Source organism: Coregonus lavaretus (assembly GCF_964263955.1).
Source record: "Coregonus lavaretus genome assembly, chromosome: 7".
NCBI lineage: Eukaryota > Metazoa > Chordata > Actinopteri > Salmoniformes > Salmonidae > Coregonus > Coregonus lavaretus.
Genome location: NC_139994.1, coordinates 16,332,252 through 16,348,932, shown reverse-complemented (window position 1 = coordinate 16,348,932; position 16,681 = coordinate 16,332,252). Strand labels below are relative to the sequence as shown.

The 16,681-nt window shown below is 43.0% G+C and overlaps 1 protein-coding gene across 1 annotated transcript in view; it reads right to left on the bottom strand.

The window, feature by feature from the left end:
* LOC311132194 (thrombospondin type-1 domain-containing protein 7A-like) overlaps positions 1–16,681 on the bottom strand; it is a gene marked incomplete at both ends in the record, with an annotated part of 209,378 nt that overhangs the window by 17,370 nt on the left and 175,327 nt on the right. Inside the window, 6 exon segments of the mRNA XM_084165414.1 lie at positions 9,901–10,018; positions 10,206–10,321; positions 10,557–10,698; positions 12,102–12,255; positions 12,928–13,075; positions 13,931–14,113. Of these exon segments, the coding sequence (XP_084021540.1) occupies positions 9,901–10,018; positions 10,206–10,321; positions 10,557–10,698; positions 12,102–12,255; positions 12,928–13,075; positions 13,931–14,113 (861 nt within the window).

Below are 16,681 nucleotides of genomic sequence, written 5' to 3'. Positions count from 1 at the left end.
AAAACAAAAATTGTTAAACATGCATTCTTATTGTGCTGGGGGGAAGATTTTTTTTTCTCAACATATTAAAACATATCCCAGAAATGTGGTTCCCAACCAGTCATGACTGAATACATCCTTGTAATGTCATTAAAGATTGGGAGTCTTTTAAGTTCTTTAAGTAGAGAATACGGTATTGTGGTAACAGAATCATAGACGCCCCCAGATATACTCTATCATGTATATGACTCATATCCAGTTCCATCACAATGATATGAGGCTCTTTGAGGGGCTTCACTGTAAAAGATCACTATCACATTACACGATTATCTCTCTCTCTCTCTCTCTCTCTCTCTCTCTCTCTCTCTCTCTCTCTCTCTCTCTCTCTCTCTCTCTCTCTCCTCTCTCTCTCTCTCTCTCTCTCTCTCTCTCTCTCTCTCTCTCTCTCTCTCTCTCTCTCTCTCTCTCTCTCTCTCTCTCTCTCTCTCTCCCTCTCCCTCCAAGTTCTGCTATCCTTCAAATGATTTAATCTTGTGGTGCAATTTTAGATAGTAATTCCAACGCCCGTAGTCATTCTGAATATTCATACTTTTCTGTTGTTTACAATTGGAATTGAAGAGACTGTGTAATGTCAGGGGAAGGAGTAATGGGGGACAGGAAGGAGTGCAATTTCTACCAAAAATACACCCTGCATGTTAAGTGAGGGGCCCGGGGGATAGACCTGATATAACTCAGTCAATTAGATGGTGTCTCATGGGAAACGCATGGGGTTTAGCATTTCTGCCTACCGCATTCTTAAAACGTAACTATCCCAAAATGATATAATACATTCACTTTCAGTAATGCATACCACTTCAAAAACGAGGTCCTGTAAACTATAGCACTATGAAAATTGAATAACAAAAAATATAATTGTCTCATCCATCCACATCCCTGTTCTAGGACCATCCATCCACAGTGCTTGCCTATAGGACCATCCATTCTAACCCGGTACTTAACTCTTACAGGTCAATTGTCCCATGTACAGTATTTCCTTCACAGTCACAATTACTCCCCTCCTAACTCAAATCAGTTGATCAAATTAAATTGTATTTTATAAAGCCCTCTTTATTTACATCAGCAGTTGTAACAAAGTGCTTTACAGATGGGTGGTCCTCTGTAGCTCAGCTGGTAGAGCATGGCGCTTGTAACGCCAGGGTAGTGGGTTTGATCCCCGGGACCACCCATACACAAAAATGTATGCATGCATGACTGTAAGTCGCTTTGGATAAAAGCGGCTGCTAAATAACATATTATTATATTATATTATTATACCCAGCCGAAAACCCCAAAGAGCAAGCAATGCAAAATAAGAATCACAGGGGCCAGGTAAAACTCACTAGAAAAAAGGTACCTTGGAAGAAAGCTAGAGAGGAATCAGGCTCAGAGGGGTGGCCAGTCCTCTACTATACTCCTATAGCTCCACTAGAGAGGAACCAGGCTCAGAGGGGTGACCAGTCCTCTACTATACTCCTATAGCTCCACTAGAGAGGAACCAGGCTCAGAGGGGTGGCCAGTCCTCTACTATACTCCTATAGCTCCACTAGAGAGGAACCAGGCTCAGAGGGGTGACCAGTCCTCTACTATACTCCTATAGCTCCACTAGAGAGGAACCAGGCTCAGAGGGGTGGCCAGTCCTCTACTATACTCCTATAGCTCCACTAGAGAGGAACCAGGCTCAGAGGGGTGACCAGTCCTCTACTATACTCCTATAGCTCCACTAGAGAGGAACCAGGCTCAGAGGGGTGGCCAGTCCTCTACTATACTCCTATAGCTCCACTAGAGAGGAACCAGGCTCAGAGGGGTGACCAGTCCTCTACTATACTCCTATAGCTCCACTAGAGAGGAACCAGGCTCAGAGGGGTGACCAGTCCTCTACTATACTCCTATAGCTCCACTAGAGAGGAACCAGGCTCAGAGGGGTGACCAGTCCTCTACTATACTCCTATAGCTCCACTAGAGAGGAACCAGGCTCAGAGGGGTGGCCAGTCCTCTACTATACTCCTATAGCTCCACTAGAGAGGAACCAGGCTCAGAGGGGTGACCAGTCCTCTACTATACTCCTATAGCTCCACTAGAGAGGAACCAGGCTCAGAGGGGTGGCCAGTCCTCTACTATACTCCTATAGCTCCACTAGAGAGGAACCAGGCTCAGAGGGGTGACCAGTCCTCTACTATACTCCTATAGCTCCACTAGAGAGGAGCCAGGCTCAGAGGGGTGGCCAGTCCTCTACTATACTCCTATAGCTCCACTAGAGAGGAACCAGGCTCAGAGGGGTGACCAGTCCTCTACTATACTCCTATAGCTCCACTAGAGAGGAACCAGGCTCAGAGGGGTGACCAGTCCTCTACTATACTCCTATAGCTCCACTAGAGAGGAACCAGGCTCAGAGGGGTGACCAGTCCTCTACTATACTCCTATAGCTCCACTAGAGAGGAACCAGGCTCAGAGGGGTGACCAGTCCTCTACTATACTCCTATAGCTCCACTAGAGAGGAACCAGGCTCAGAGGGGTGGCCAGTCCTCTACTATACTCCTATAGCTCCACTAGAGAGGAACCAGGCTCAGAGGGGTGGCCAGTCCTCTACTATACTCCTAGCTCCACTCCCTGTCTATATTTTGTTCATAATATCAATTCAGTTGATGCTACATCAAATAAAGTTCCCATCCCTCGAATACATTCGCCACTTTCCTTCTCTGTGGTACACTGTAGACGTAATTGATATTATCTCCATGTGGCAGTGTTATTTTCTCCAAGGCTGACTGCACACGCACAGGGCCTGAGAGGCAGATACTGCTCCTTAATGTTGAACACAATTAGAACGGAGTCCCCCGGGCTTGGTGAAGCCTGCAGCTATTCTCTAGTCTCACACAGCTACCAATTCATCTGCTGGTGAACCCACCGTGATCAAATCAAATGTTATCGGTCACATACACATATTTAGCAGATGTTATTGCGAGTGTAGCGAAATGCTTGTGTTCCTAGCTCCAACAGTGCAGTAGTATCTAACAATTCACAACAATACAAAAATCTAAAAGTAAAAGTATGGAATAAAGAAATATATAAATATTAGGACGAGCAATGTCGATGTGGCATTGACTAAAATACAGTAGAATAGAATACAGTATATACATATGAGATGCGGTATGTAAACGTTATTAAAGTGGCCAGTGATTCCATGTCATTCCATGATGCATGCCATGATGTGTGCCCCCGTAGAGGGTCTCTCCTTCCTTCAAAGGGTTTAGACCCTGTGAAACCGTGAGAGAAGTAAACTCCCAGTTATTTTTTATCAGCAGTCAGGGTTTTCCTGAGATTCTCTCGTGTGCTTTTTTAAAAGGTGGTTCACTCAAGGGGAGGTTCACTATTGTGTGCTGCCATGGTAACTATTATTCTCCAATGGGATTCTGATTCTGTGCTCTCCGGTGCTGTCTCTCTACTCATCTACTCACTCGACAGGTGGTCTATGGCAGCGGTGAGTTTGGGGGTGAGGAGCAGTGTGTGACTGGGTGGGCCGCTGGGAAAGGATGAAGCTAGTGCCAGCTGTCGCTATCAGTGTTTGGCCGAGGAACACACATGACTGTGATTATCTATGCACACAGGTCTGATATGCCCTGGGAAACTAGTGTGTGTGTGTGTGTGTGTTTGTGTGTGTGTATGTGTGTGTGAAAGACCTGGGTTCAAATACATTGGAGTATTTATTATGAAATACTTATTTTTCTTTGAATATTTTCAAATAATATGGCGGGAATCAACTACTTCTATTGGAAGTATTTGAAAGTATTGTCAAATGATTTCCAAGGGTATTTCCAAATACGTTCCAATATTAAAATGTCTTTGAAAGTAATTGTGTTTGTGTGTGTGTGTGTGTGTGTGTGTGTGTGTGTGTGTGTGTGTGCGTGCGTGCGTGCGTGCGTGCGTGTGTGTGCCTGCGCGTGCCTGTGTTTGTGTTTACATCACACTGATTGATACGACACATTGGTGCATCCTGGTGTCTCCATTTCCTTTAGAAAAAAAACTATAACCTGCAACTCATTGCTATTCCTGGCTCAGGAACAGATATTAGCTACTCAACGTAACTGTGTCCTGCCATCCGACATGGAGATTAAAAATCTACTCCAGGAAGAAAAGTAGTGAGTGTGAGAAGCTGTTTTCTTCCTCTCCTCTTCCTGTGGTTCAACTGCTGCTACTCTATCCTGTGGCAAATCCTCATGTTGCCTGGGGACAGATTAAGGGCTCCCATAATAGCTAGAGCCTGTATAGCTTTCATATCTTGGCCTGTATTTGCTCTCTGGCCAACTACGACACTGGCCAGTGCTCTTAAGGACTCCTGGAGTGGTGGAGTGGTCCCTCAGGCCCAGAGCACACAGTTTTAATGGACCGCCAATCAATCCTCTGATCCTATAGAATTACACACGAGGACATCATCATCCCTCCCCCATTCCTCCATCACTCTCAGTTGGTTTAAGGCTCACAATCGTTTCTCTCTCACATCATAAAACGCTTCCCGTTTCAGCCATTACCTCGGAGGAGAGGCTCTGGCTGTTTCTGAGCTGTGTGTGCTGTTGATCAGCAGCTCTGTGAACCTGCAATGAGGAATGACTCACAGACTACCCACCATGCCTTCAAATTCACACCCTACAGTGGGGAAAAAAAGTATTTAGTCAGCCACCAATTGTGCAAGTTCTCCCACTTAAAAAGATGAGAGAGGCCTGTAATTTTCATCATAGGTACACGTCAACTATGACAGACAAAATGAGACAAAGAATTCCAGAAAATCACATTGTAGGATTTTTCATGAATTTATTTGCAAATTATGGTGGAAAATAAGTATTTGGTAAGTATTTGGTCTTCACAAGGTTTTCACACACTGTTGCTGGTATTTTGGCCCATTCCTCCATGCAGATCTCCTCTAGAGCAGTGATGTTTTGGGGCTGTCGCTGGGAAACACAGACTTTCAACTCCCTCCAAAGATTTTCTATGGGGTTGAGATCTGGAGACTGGCTAGGCCACTCCAGGACCTTGAAATGCTTCTTACGAAGCCACACCTTCGTTGCCCGGGCGGTGTGTTTGGGATCATTGTCATGCTGAAAGACCCAGCCACGTTTCATCTTCAATGCCCTTGCTGATGGAAGGAGGTTTTCACTGAAAATCTCACGATACATGGCCCCATACATTCTTTCCGTTACACGGATCAGTCGTCCTGGTCCATTTGCAGAAAAACAGCCCCAAAGCATGATGTTTCCACCCCCATGCTTCACAGTAGGTATGGTGTTCTTTGGATGCAACTCAGCATTCTTTGTCCTCCAAACACGACGAGTTGAGTTTTTACCAAAAGGTTATATTTTGGTTTCATATGACCATATGACATTCTCCCAATCCTCTTCTGGATCATCCAAATGCACTCTAGCAAACTTCAGACGGGCCTGGACATGTACTGGCTTAAGCAGGGGGACACATCTGGCACTGCACGATTTGAGTCCCTGGCGGCGTAGTGTGTTACTGATGGTAGGCTTTGTTACTTTGGTCCCAGCTCTCTGCAGGTCATTCACAAGGTCCCCCCGTGTGGTTCTGGGATTTTTGCTCACCGTTCTTGTGATCATTTTGACCCCACAGGGTGAGATCTTGCGTGGAGCCCCAGATCGAGGGAGATCAGTGGTCTTGTATGTCTTCCATTTCCTAATAATTGCTCCCACAGTTGATTTCTTCAAACCAAGCTGCTTACCTATTGCATATTCAGTCTTCCCAGCCTGGTGCAGGTCTACAATTTTGTTTCTGGTGTCCTTTGACAGCTCTTTGGTCTTGGCCATAGTGGAGTTTGGAGTGTGACTGTTTGAGGTTGTGGACAGGTGTCTTTTATACTGATAACAAGTTCAAACAGGTGCCATTAATACAGGTAACGAGTGGAGGACAGAGGAGCCTCTTAAAGAAGAAGTTACAGGTCTGTGAGAGCCAGAAATCTTGCTTGTTTGTAGGTGACCAAATACTTATTTTCCACCATAATTTCCAAATAAATTCATAAAAAATCCTACAATGTGACTTTCTGGATTTTTTTCCCTCCATTTGTCTGTCATAGTAGACGTGTACCTATGATGAAAATTACAGGCCTCTCTCATATTTTTAAGTGGGAGAACTTGCACAATTGGTGGCTGACTAAATACATGTTTTCCCCACTGTATACTATAATATACAGTGCTATAATGTGGACTATAATATACTTGGATGGATAGATACAGTTGAAGTCGGAAGTTTACAAACACTTAGGTTGGAGTCATTAAAATTCGTTTTTCAACCACTCCATAAATATCTTGTTAACAAACTATAGTTTTGGCAAGTCGGTTAGGACATCTACTTTGTGCATGACACAAGTCATTTTTCCAACAATTGTTTACAGACAGATTATTTCACTTATAATTCACTGTACCACAATTCCAGTGGGTCAGAAGTTTACATACACTAAGTTGACTGTGCCTTTAAACAGCTTGGAAAATTCCAGAAAATGATGTCATGGCTTTAGAAGCTTCTGATAGGCTAATTGACATAATATGAGTCAATTGGAGGAGTACCTGTGGATGTATTTCAAGGCATACCTTAACCCTCCCGTTGTCCTAGGGTCAAAATGACCCGCCACTGTGTTAAACCAACTTTATTTAATTTTTATATTTTTTGGATCATTTGTGAGAAGGAGGCAGTGATACTTTCTTTAAAGTCTCACTGCCTCCTTCTCACAAATGATCCCAAAAATATAAAAATTAAATAAAGTTGGTTCAACACAGTGGCGGGTCATTTTGACCCTAGGACAACGGGAGGGTTAAAATCCAGTGCCTCTTTGCTTGACATCATGGGAAAATCAAAAGAAATCAGCCAAGATCTCAGAAAAACAATTGTTGACCTCCATAAGTCTGGTTCATCCTTGGGAGCAATTCCCAAACACCTGAAGGTACCACGTTCATCTGTACAAACAATACTACGCAAGTATAAACACCATGGGACCACGCAGCCGTCATACCGCTCAGGAAGGAGACGCGTTCTGTATCCTAGAGATTAACGTACTTTGGTGCGAAAAGTGCAAATCAATCCCAGAACAACAGCAAAGGACCTTGTGAAGATGCTGGAGGAAAATGGTACAATTGTATCTAATTCCACAGTAAAACGAGTCCTATATCGACATAAACCTGAAAGGCCGCTCAGCAAGGAAGAAGCCACTGCTCCAAAACTGCCATTAAAAACCCAGACTACGGTTTGCAACTGCACATGGGGACAAAGATCATACTTTTTGGAGAAATGTCCTCTAGTCTGATGAAATAATAATATAAATGTTTGGCCATAATGACCATCGTTATGTTTGGAGGAAAAAGGGGGACGCTTGCAAGCCAAACAACACCATCCCAACCGTGAAGCACGGGGGTGGCAGCATCATACTGTGGGGGTGCTTTGCTGCAAGAGGGACTAGTGCACTTCACAAAATAGATGGCATCTTGAGGAAGGAAAATTATGTGGATATATTGAAGCAACATCTCAAGACATCAGTCAGGAAGTTAAAGCTTGGTCGCAAATGGGTCTTCCAAATGGACAAAGACCCCAAGCATACTTCCAAAGTTGTGGCAAAATGGCTTAAGGACAACAAAGTCAAGGTATTGGAGTGGCCATCACAAATCCCTGACCTCAATCCTATAGAACATTTGTGGGCAGATCTGAAAAAGCGTGTGCGAGCAAGGAGGCCTACAAACCTGATTCAGTTACACCAGCTTTGTCAGGAGGAATGGGCCAAAATTCACCCAACTTATTGTGGGAAGCTTGTGGAAGGCTACCCGAAACGTTTGACCCAAGTTAAACAATTTAAAGGCAATGCTACCAAATACTAATTGAGTGTATGTAAACTTCTGACCCACTGGGAATGTGATGTAAGAAATAAAAGCTGAAATAAATCATTCTCTCTACTATTATTCTGACATTTCACATTCTTAAAATAAAGTGGTGAACCTAACTGACCTAAGACAGGGAATTTCTAATAGGATTAAATGTCAGGAATTGTGAAAAATTGAGTTTAAATGTATTTGGCTAAGGTTTATGTAAACTTACGACTTCAACACTACATACAGTCAAAAGTTTTAGAACATCTACTCATTCAAGGGTTTTTCTTTATTTTTACTATTTTTTACATTGTAGAATAATAGTGAAGACATCAATACTATGAAATAACACATATGGAATCATGTAGTAACCAAAAAAGTGTTAAACAAATCCAAATATATTTGAGATTTGAGATTCTTCAAATAGCCACCCTTTGCTTTGATGACAGCCTTGCACACTCTTGGCATTCTCTCAACCAGATTCATGAGGTAGTCACCTGGAATGCATTTCAATTAACAGGTGTGCCTTCTTAAAAGTTAATTTGCGGAATTTATTTGAGCCAATCAGTTGTGTTGTGATAAGGTAGGGGGGTATACAGAAGATAGCCCTATTTGGTAAAAGACCAAGTCCATATTATGGCAAGAACAGCTCAAATAATCAAAGAGAAACAACAGTCCATCATTACTTTAAGATATGAAGGTCAGTCAATACAGAACATTTCAAGAACTTTGAAAGTTTCTTCAAGTGTATTTGCAAAAACCATCAAACGCTATGATGAAACTGGCTCTCATGAGGACCGCCACAGGAATAGAAGACCCAGAGTTACCTTTGCTGCAGAGGATAAGTTCATTAGAGTTACCAGCCTCAGAAATTGTAGCCCAAATAAATGCTTCACAGAGTTCAAAGTCACAGACACATCTCAACATCAACTGTTCAGAAGGAACTATGTGAATCAGGCCTTCATTGTCGAATTTCTGCAAAGAAACCACTATTAAAGGACACCAATAATAAGAAGAGACCTGCTTGGGCAAAGAAACACGAGCAATGGACATTAGACCGGTGGAAATTTGTGTCCAAATCTGAGATTTTTGGTCCCAACCGTTGTGTTTTTGTGAGACGCGGTATGGGTGAACGAATTATCTCCGCATGTGTAGTTCCCACTGTGAAGCATGGAGGAGGAGGTGTTATGGTGTGGGGGTGCTTTGCTGGTGACACTGTCTGTGATTTATTTAGAATTCAAGGCACACTTAACCAGCATGGCTACCACAGCATTCTGCAGTGATACGCCATCCCATCTGGTTTGGGCTTAGTGGGTCTATCATTTGTTTTTCAACAGGACAATGATCCAACACACTTCCAGGCTGTGTAAGGGCTATTTTATCAACAAGGAGAGTGATGGAGTGCTGCATCAGATGACCTGGCCTCCACAATCCCCCGACCTTAACCCAATTGAGATGGTTTGGGATGAGTCGGACTGCAGAGTGAAGGAAAAGCAGCCAACAAGTGCTCAGCATATGTGGGAACTCCTTCAAGACTGTTGTAAAATCATTCCAGGTGAAGCTGGTTGAGAGAATGCCAAGAGTGTGCAATGCTGTCATCAAGGCAAAGGGTGGCTATTTAAAAAATCTCAAATATAAAATATATTCTGATTTGTTTAACACTTTTTTGGTTACTACTACATATTCCATATGTGTTATTTCATAGTTTTGATGTCTTCACTATTATTCTACAATGTAGAAAATAGTAAAAATAAAGAAAAACCCTTGAATGAGTAGGTGTGTCCAAACTTTTGACTGGTACTGTAGTCAAATGACTTCTAGTCACAGACTATCCACTATGCTTGGATCAATAGAAAAATAGATAGGTGAAATAGACAGTTGAATGGACCACTTAATAAGTTCTCTGTTACTTCTTTGTTGTGGCTAGCCCTTCAGAATTGGGTTTGATTAGCCTTGAACGCATTCTCAGCATTCTAACATGGAATCATATTTTTGTCACAAAGAGTGGGTTAAGGAGATGGTGACGTACCTGCTAATCCACAGTTTTGTGTGCATTCGGACCAGGGTGACCAATCAGATAGCTGGCAGTTGACAGGACACTCCACCACACAGGAAGCGTTCATCTGCCACTTCCTGTCCAGCCCCAGCTAAAAGAGACAAGAAAACAAAAATAATGTATTGGGCCATTTGTGGCGTATGAGAGATTCTTCTTCTGCCCTGTTCCCAAGTTGCCTAGGCAACACACAAACAGCAACCTGTCTGGACTCTGAAGACAGAAGAATCACTCTCATTAATGACTAATGAGCTATGGAATAGAAAGAGAAGAACACACACCTCTTCACAGAACTTGAGGTCGACAGACTTGCCGTCGCTTCGTACGCAGTCCAGCATGCGCGTCTTGATGCCACTACCACACACAGCTCTCTCACTCAGCTGACAGGTGCTCCAATCTGCATGAAAAAGAAGCATAATAAACCTGAGGTGAAAAAAGAGACTGCTTACATCCCAACCCCTTTTCCTCTTGAGTGCACTTCATTAATCTCAAATGTCATGCGGTCTAAAAATACTTGAGGTAAGATCACATTCAATTCTGTATTTACCATCCAGAGCCATATATTTCCATATTGATATATGGCTCTGGTACCATCCATTGCATGCAGTAATCCAGACTGACATTTGGCTTACCGGTAATGTTATAGGAGTAGTGATAGCAGTTGCTGTTGAGGCTGCAGGGCTCTGTCTCTGTGGTACTGGGGCATAGCTTTCCCTCTCCCGGTTGGCGGATGGGGAATGCTGTCCTCTCCCGAGTGCTGATTTTGTTGCATGGCTTAAACCAGAGAAGAAGTCAATCAATCAGTCAAACAGATTAATTTATAAAGCCCTTTCTACATCAGTCATTGTCACTAAGTGCTTTTACAGTAACCTGGCCTAGACCAAAAGCAAGAAGTCAGGGAATCCACTTTTAGTTTGACGTTTAATGCAAACCAAATATGAAACCCTGTAAAAGTGAAGTTACCACTTTCCGACCAGCAAATCGAAAAAGGTTTGCCATGAATATATATTTTTCCCTACATTATCCTCTGTCTATTTCGACCTCTGCCTATTTTCCCCAACCAACCCTTACAAGATAAACTGGTCTATTCAAGTCGTTTCAGACCATTTCAATTTGGAGTGCTGTCTCCCCCTGCTTATGCAGGGACATATTTCGTATCCATGATCATTAACTTTCCCAACGGATCCGTAGCAGAGTGCCTGGGAATGGCAGGGCATGAGACACGGTTGACTCCTTTTCCCACTAGAGGTTCACCACGGGCACACACACACACTCACACTTTCACGCACGTTTCACAGACACACGTTTCCACAGCACTCTCCCACATGCGCACACACACACACACAGACACCGACACGGTGGTCCCCTCCTTCCACCAGAGATTTTCCTATAATACCTTGGTCACAGCATACTATTTAGAGCTCCATGAGATCCTCTTCCCTGCTGAAAGTTATCCCACCCTCTCTCCCTTCTTTAACTTCTCAGGATAAACCACAGCTATTATCCCACCGGAGAATAACACATACTGAATAGACATCACTTAAATTGGTGCAAGCCTTGCCGGAGCATCATACTGAATTGGTGAGAGCCCAGTAGGAACATAACACATACCAAATGGACATCACCTAAATGGGTCCGAGCCTTGCTGGAGAATCACACTTACCGAATGGCATCATTCTAAACTGGTGAGAGCCCAACAGGAGAATCACACTTACCGAATGACTATCGCTTAAATTGGTGCAAACCCAAAGTGAGAGTTGCTGGCAAGAGCTCTGCTGTGAATTGGATTTCTCACCATGGGAAAATGGCCGAAACAGGTTAAATAGAAAGTGGACACTTGGCATGATTGCCCAGTTACCATATGTTAAGGTGTGAGACAGAGATCCATGGTCAGAAGCATAATACCTTTGGGCTTTTCAGGTGATAGTTAACCCTTTAAGCAGTCTACTCTTGCTTTGAGTATGTGTCCTGCACCACAGCCTTAAAATATAACAGATTAGAATAGTCCTGCATTGGTCCACCTAATGAAATGGATATTACTTAGCTCCCAACTAAACCCAGAAAACACAAAAATATCTGAAATATTGCAGTGATAAAATAGGTGCTAAAACAACAAGGTATCAGTGGTCACCAACAGCACATGATAAAACAACAAGGTAATCAGTATCTGTCCTTACCAGTGAGCAGCGGCTCCAGGCCCCCCAGTCAGACAGGACACATTCCTCAGGGCAGGGCAGCTGGCTGTCTCTGGCCCCTAGTGGCATCTCCTCTGGGTCACACAGGTAATCCTCCACAGAGTCTGACGGCCCATCGATAGTATTCTGCATACACCTGGACAGAGGGGGGACGATAAGTTAGCAAGACCGAGAGACTGAAAAACAGCTTCTATCTCAAGGCCATCAGACTGTTAAATAGCCATCACTAGCCGGCTACCACCCAGTTACTCAACCCTGCACCTTAGAGGCTGCTGCCCAATATACATAGACATGGAATCACTGGTCACTTTAATAATGGAACACTAGTCACTTTAATAATGTTTACATACTGCTTTACTCATCTCATATGTATATACTGTATTCTATTCTACTGTATTTTTGTCAATGCCACTCCGACATTGCTCGTCCTAATATTTATATACTGTATTTCTTAATTCTATTATTTTACTTTTAGATTTGTGTATTGTTGTGAATTGTTAGGTACTACTGCACTGTTGGAGATAGGAACACAAGCATTTCGCTACACCCGCAATAACATCTGCTAAATATGTGTATGTGACCAATAACATTTGATTTGATTTGAAAATATGATACAATTATTGTTGGCTATTGTAGAGGAGATGAAGACGAGGTGAAGAAGGTAGGAATCACCTTGAATGAATGAAGCTAAGTAAACGTCACAGAACAGGGTTAGTTGGAGAGACTGTCGCGGCCCTTCACTCCACTAGGAGCTAAAATGAATAAAGTCAAATAGGTTGTTGTACCTATAAGAGCTGATCGTCCGTACCTGACTTTTCTGGTCTGCACTCCTTCTCCACAGTTCTCCTTCAGGTCCACGTTGCTGACTTTCCAGACACTCCAGGGTTCAGCCACCCACACGTACTGACCACAGTCACTGAGACACGGCACCACCTCATACACCTTGTGAGAGACCACTAGACCGTTAGCCACCAACGGTCACACCACCATCCATCCCATAGCAAAAATGCATGTATTGTACCAAATCTGTTTATGATGAAATAGTAAAGAGCAGATTTGAGCTAGCGCATACATTGAACTGTACAAAAACACTATAAAAGGCAATGACAAGTCACTCACCTGAGCCTATGGATGGGGTCAGTTCATACACCCAGGAAAAGAAGAAAAGAACAGCGGGGAAACAGATTATTAGAATGCAGTACAACATGTTCTCTTGTTTCTCTGTAGGAGCATAGAGTTCACAGTTCCTTCCCCTTCTTTAATCTTACATGGCAGGTAGCCTAGCGGTTAGAGCGTTGGGCCAGTAACCGAAAGGTTGCTGGTTCGAATTCCCGAGCCGACAAGGTGCACAAATCTGCCGATGTGCTCTTGAGCAAGGCACTTGACTCGAATTTTTCCTGTAAGTCGCTCTGGATAGAGCATCTGCTAAATAACTCAAATATAAATGGGTACAAGCCCTAACTCGGCTAATGAATAAAACACTGAAAGATGTCCACTCTGGGTTCATTAAAAAATAAACACTGTCATGGTTCCTTTAATCTAATGCATTAAATCATAATCTAAGTATTTTATTTAAACATTAAAACAAGCCAGGGACATCTACCCTCTACCATGTTTTATTCTTGTCCAGAAACAACCCTTATCCCTTACCCTCTACACCCTAGACACTAAGTTGTGGAGATGTGATAAGTTTAAGCAATATGGAAAAAATCTGTCCAATCCTCTCAGATCTCTACATGTGTCTTTGGGGTAAGGGCTAGTGGTTGTTAGGGCCAAGAGTGACAGGGCCAAGAGTGATGAACATCCCCCACTCACCTGGTTGACATGGTCCAGTTTGGGGCACGGTCGACCACCGTTGTAAGGCTTCTCCCTCAGCCACTTGGAACGCACTTTGACCCCGCTGCCGCAGGACTTGCTGCATCGTGACCAGTTGGACCACTCACTGAGCTTACAGTCAGACGGACAGGGGATGATGCAAGCCTCCTCAATATACCCTGAAACCACAAAGAGAGACAACTAGGCTTCAGTATAGTTTCATCATCTGACAGTATCTGTATCAGTTTACACAGTTGGTGATGCATCAAGCTACTGTATTCAGTTATACAACATACTGTGAAATTGGGTTGCAAAATTCTGGAAACTTTCAACTGTAAAATATCTCAATAAACAGCACCTGGAGTAAATCCAACATTCCTACTGACACGGATAAAAAGTTACAGAGAGGATTATAAATAACTGAGATGGCAGTGCTGTGCTACAAACAGCATTATAACACTGTTTACTGGAGCTTGGCAAACACAATGGAAGAAGAGGGGAGCAGCCTGTTGTGCGATTTAGAAGGCTGTTGTTTTCTGGGCGAGCCAGTCGGAGAGAGAGATAGAGAGAGAGAGCAAGAGAGAGAGAAAGAGACAGAGAGAACGGAGAGAAAGAGAGAGAGAGAGAGAGAGAGAGACAGACAGCGAGAGATGGATGGAGGAAGAGAGAGAGAGATGGTGGGAGGGAGAGAGGCAATGATTAATGGGGTTTTGGCAGGAGTGCCTCTCTCTCTGCTTGTTATTTATTTTTATCTGGGTGAGGGTGGATACTGATCCTCGTTGGTCCACTGAAAGAGCAGGGAGGTCAGTGCTCTTAGCTGTTTCGAGTGTTACTACTACTGCTACTGGAGCTAGGTCACAAGTTGTGGCTCACAACACAGTAACCTGAGAGGATCCACAGCAGTGGAAAATACATGAACATATTACGAATTAGGAATTTTAGAGTTTAAATTATTTTTTCTTAGACTATTTCACATCTGGCAAATGTATGATTTTGAACTTGCTGAAGTAAGATGAGATCATAAGAACAAATACAGTGTAGTTTATGTTTCCCTCTAGGACATTTTACAAACAAAGACTAACAGGGTTATTACAAATAGATTACCCCCTAATCTCATTGTATTTGGACTTTGTCTGGTTACATACTTAGAATTCCTCTACATTTTAAGGAGGTCACCTGGTTACCATTCCCAAAAGACCCACAAAAACAACAATTTGGAAATGAAAAGACAAATCAGATCAATCCAATTCCCGAGGAACTGACCCATGTAATTTACAAACACTCTTCAGATACAGTAATGCTACTACAGATACACTGCAGATTTTGTTTAGTTTTTGTGGTTCTATATAGAGCCATTTTGATGGCCATATGAAACATGCTATTAAACCCTTTTGGTTCTATGCTGCACCATTTTTCCCAACAGTATACTGTAGTAGAGAAGCTACTGTAAGACATACAATCTATCTATAATGTCAGTGCCCGCCCCACTACTGTCATACCACTGGCAATAAGAGTCTGCCTGTTGATCACTGCTTCTCAGAACCTGCAATCCCACTCACACTAATACCCGGCCATCATATCAGAACACACCCATTGATTGCTCACTGTCAACCTCTCCAGTCATCCCCGTTATCGGTTTTAACATGGATCCATCCTGCCATGCCCACGTAAAGCAGGGAATTCAATTGTCACTATAGTACCGTTTACAGACAGACTTTATGGTATGTTGCCTGTAAAAGAAAACACACAGTGTTTTTTTTAACCCAATTCATACAGTCCCATTTTTACCACATTCTTGCTTGGATAAGCCTTTTATATCTCCCGTGCACATGGCGGCAAGTTTAGGAGTGGGAGTAGACATGGGCCGATGTGGGTGGACATCTATTTTAATAAATCCATTGAATATACACCATCACAAAGAAATCCATTATTCATTGGTTTTAGGCAGGTCCTAAGAAACATAAGACTAATAACATGTCATTTCAACAGAATAGAATGGCATATTTTGAGTTTAATTATGTTACTGGTATGTGCAGTCTATAGGCTACATGGCTGTGCCAAGCACATGAAATCAATAGTTATTTTGTTCATTAAACAGACAAGACACACTTAGGCTACCCTGATTACAGTCAACACACATGTATTTTATAGTAGGCTAAGAATATAATGAAATATAACAGAATAAAATAAAACAAATATTTTTCCCACACAACTTGCGTCATGGCAACATGTGGAACCGCTGTCATATAAAAAAGTGATATTTTGAAACAGAGCCCAAGGCAAGCCCATTATTTTTTGATCCACGTTCAATCTCTTTCCTACCCTCACTTGACTTTGTTAGGGAGCAGGCGTAGGGTCTTACATTGAGAGTATACCACCCTGCATCCCACTGCTGGCTTGCTACTGAAGCTAAGTAGTGTCGGTCCTGGTCAGTCCCTGGATGGGACACCAGATGCTGCTGGAAGTGGTGTTTTAGGGCCACTAGGAGGCATTCTTTCCTCTGGTCCAAAAAAAAAAAAGATCCCAATGCCCCAGGGCAGTGATTGGGTGCCATCTTTTGGATGGGATGTTAAATGGGTGTCCTGACTCTCTGTGGTCACTAAAAGATCCCATGGCACTTATCGTAAGAGTAGGGGTGTTAACCCTGGTGTCCTGGCTAAATTACCAATCTGGCCCTCATGCGATCATGGCCACCTAATCATCCCCAGATTATGGCTCTTTTATCCCCCCTCCTCTCCCCTGTAACT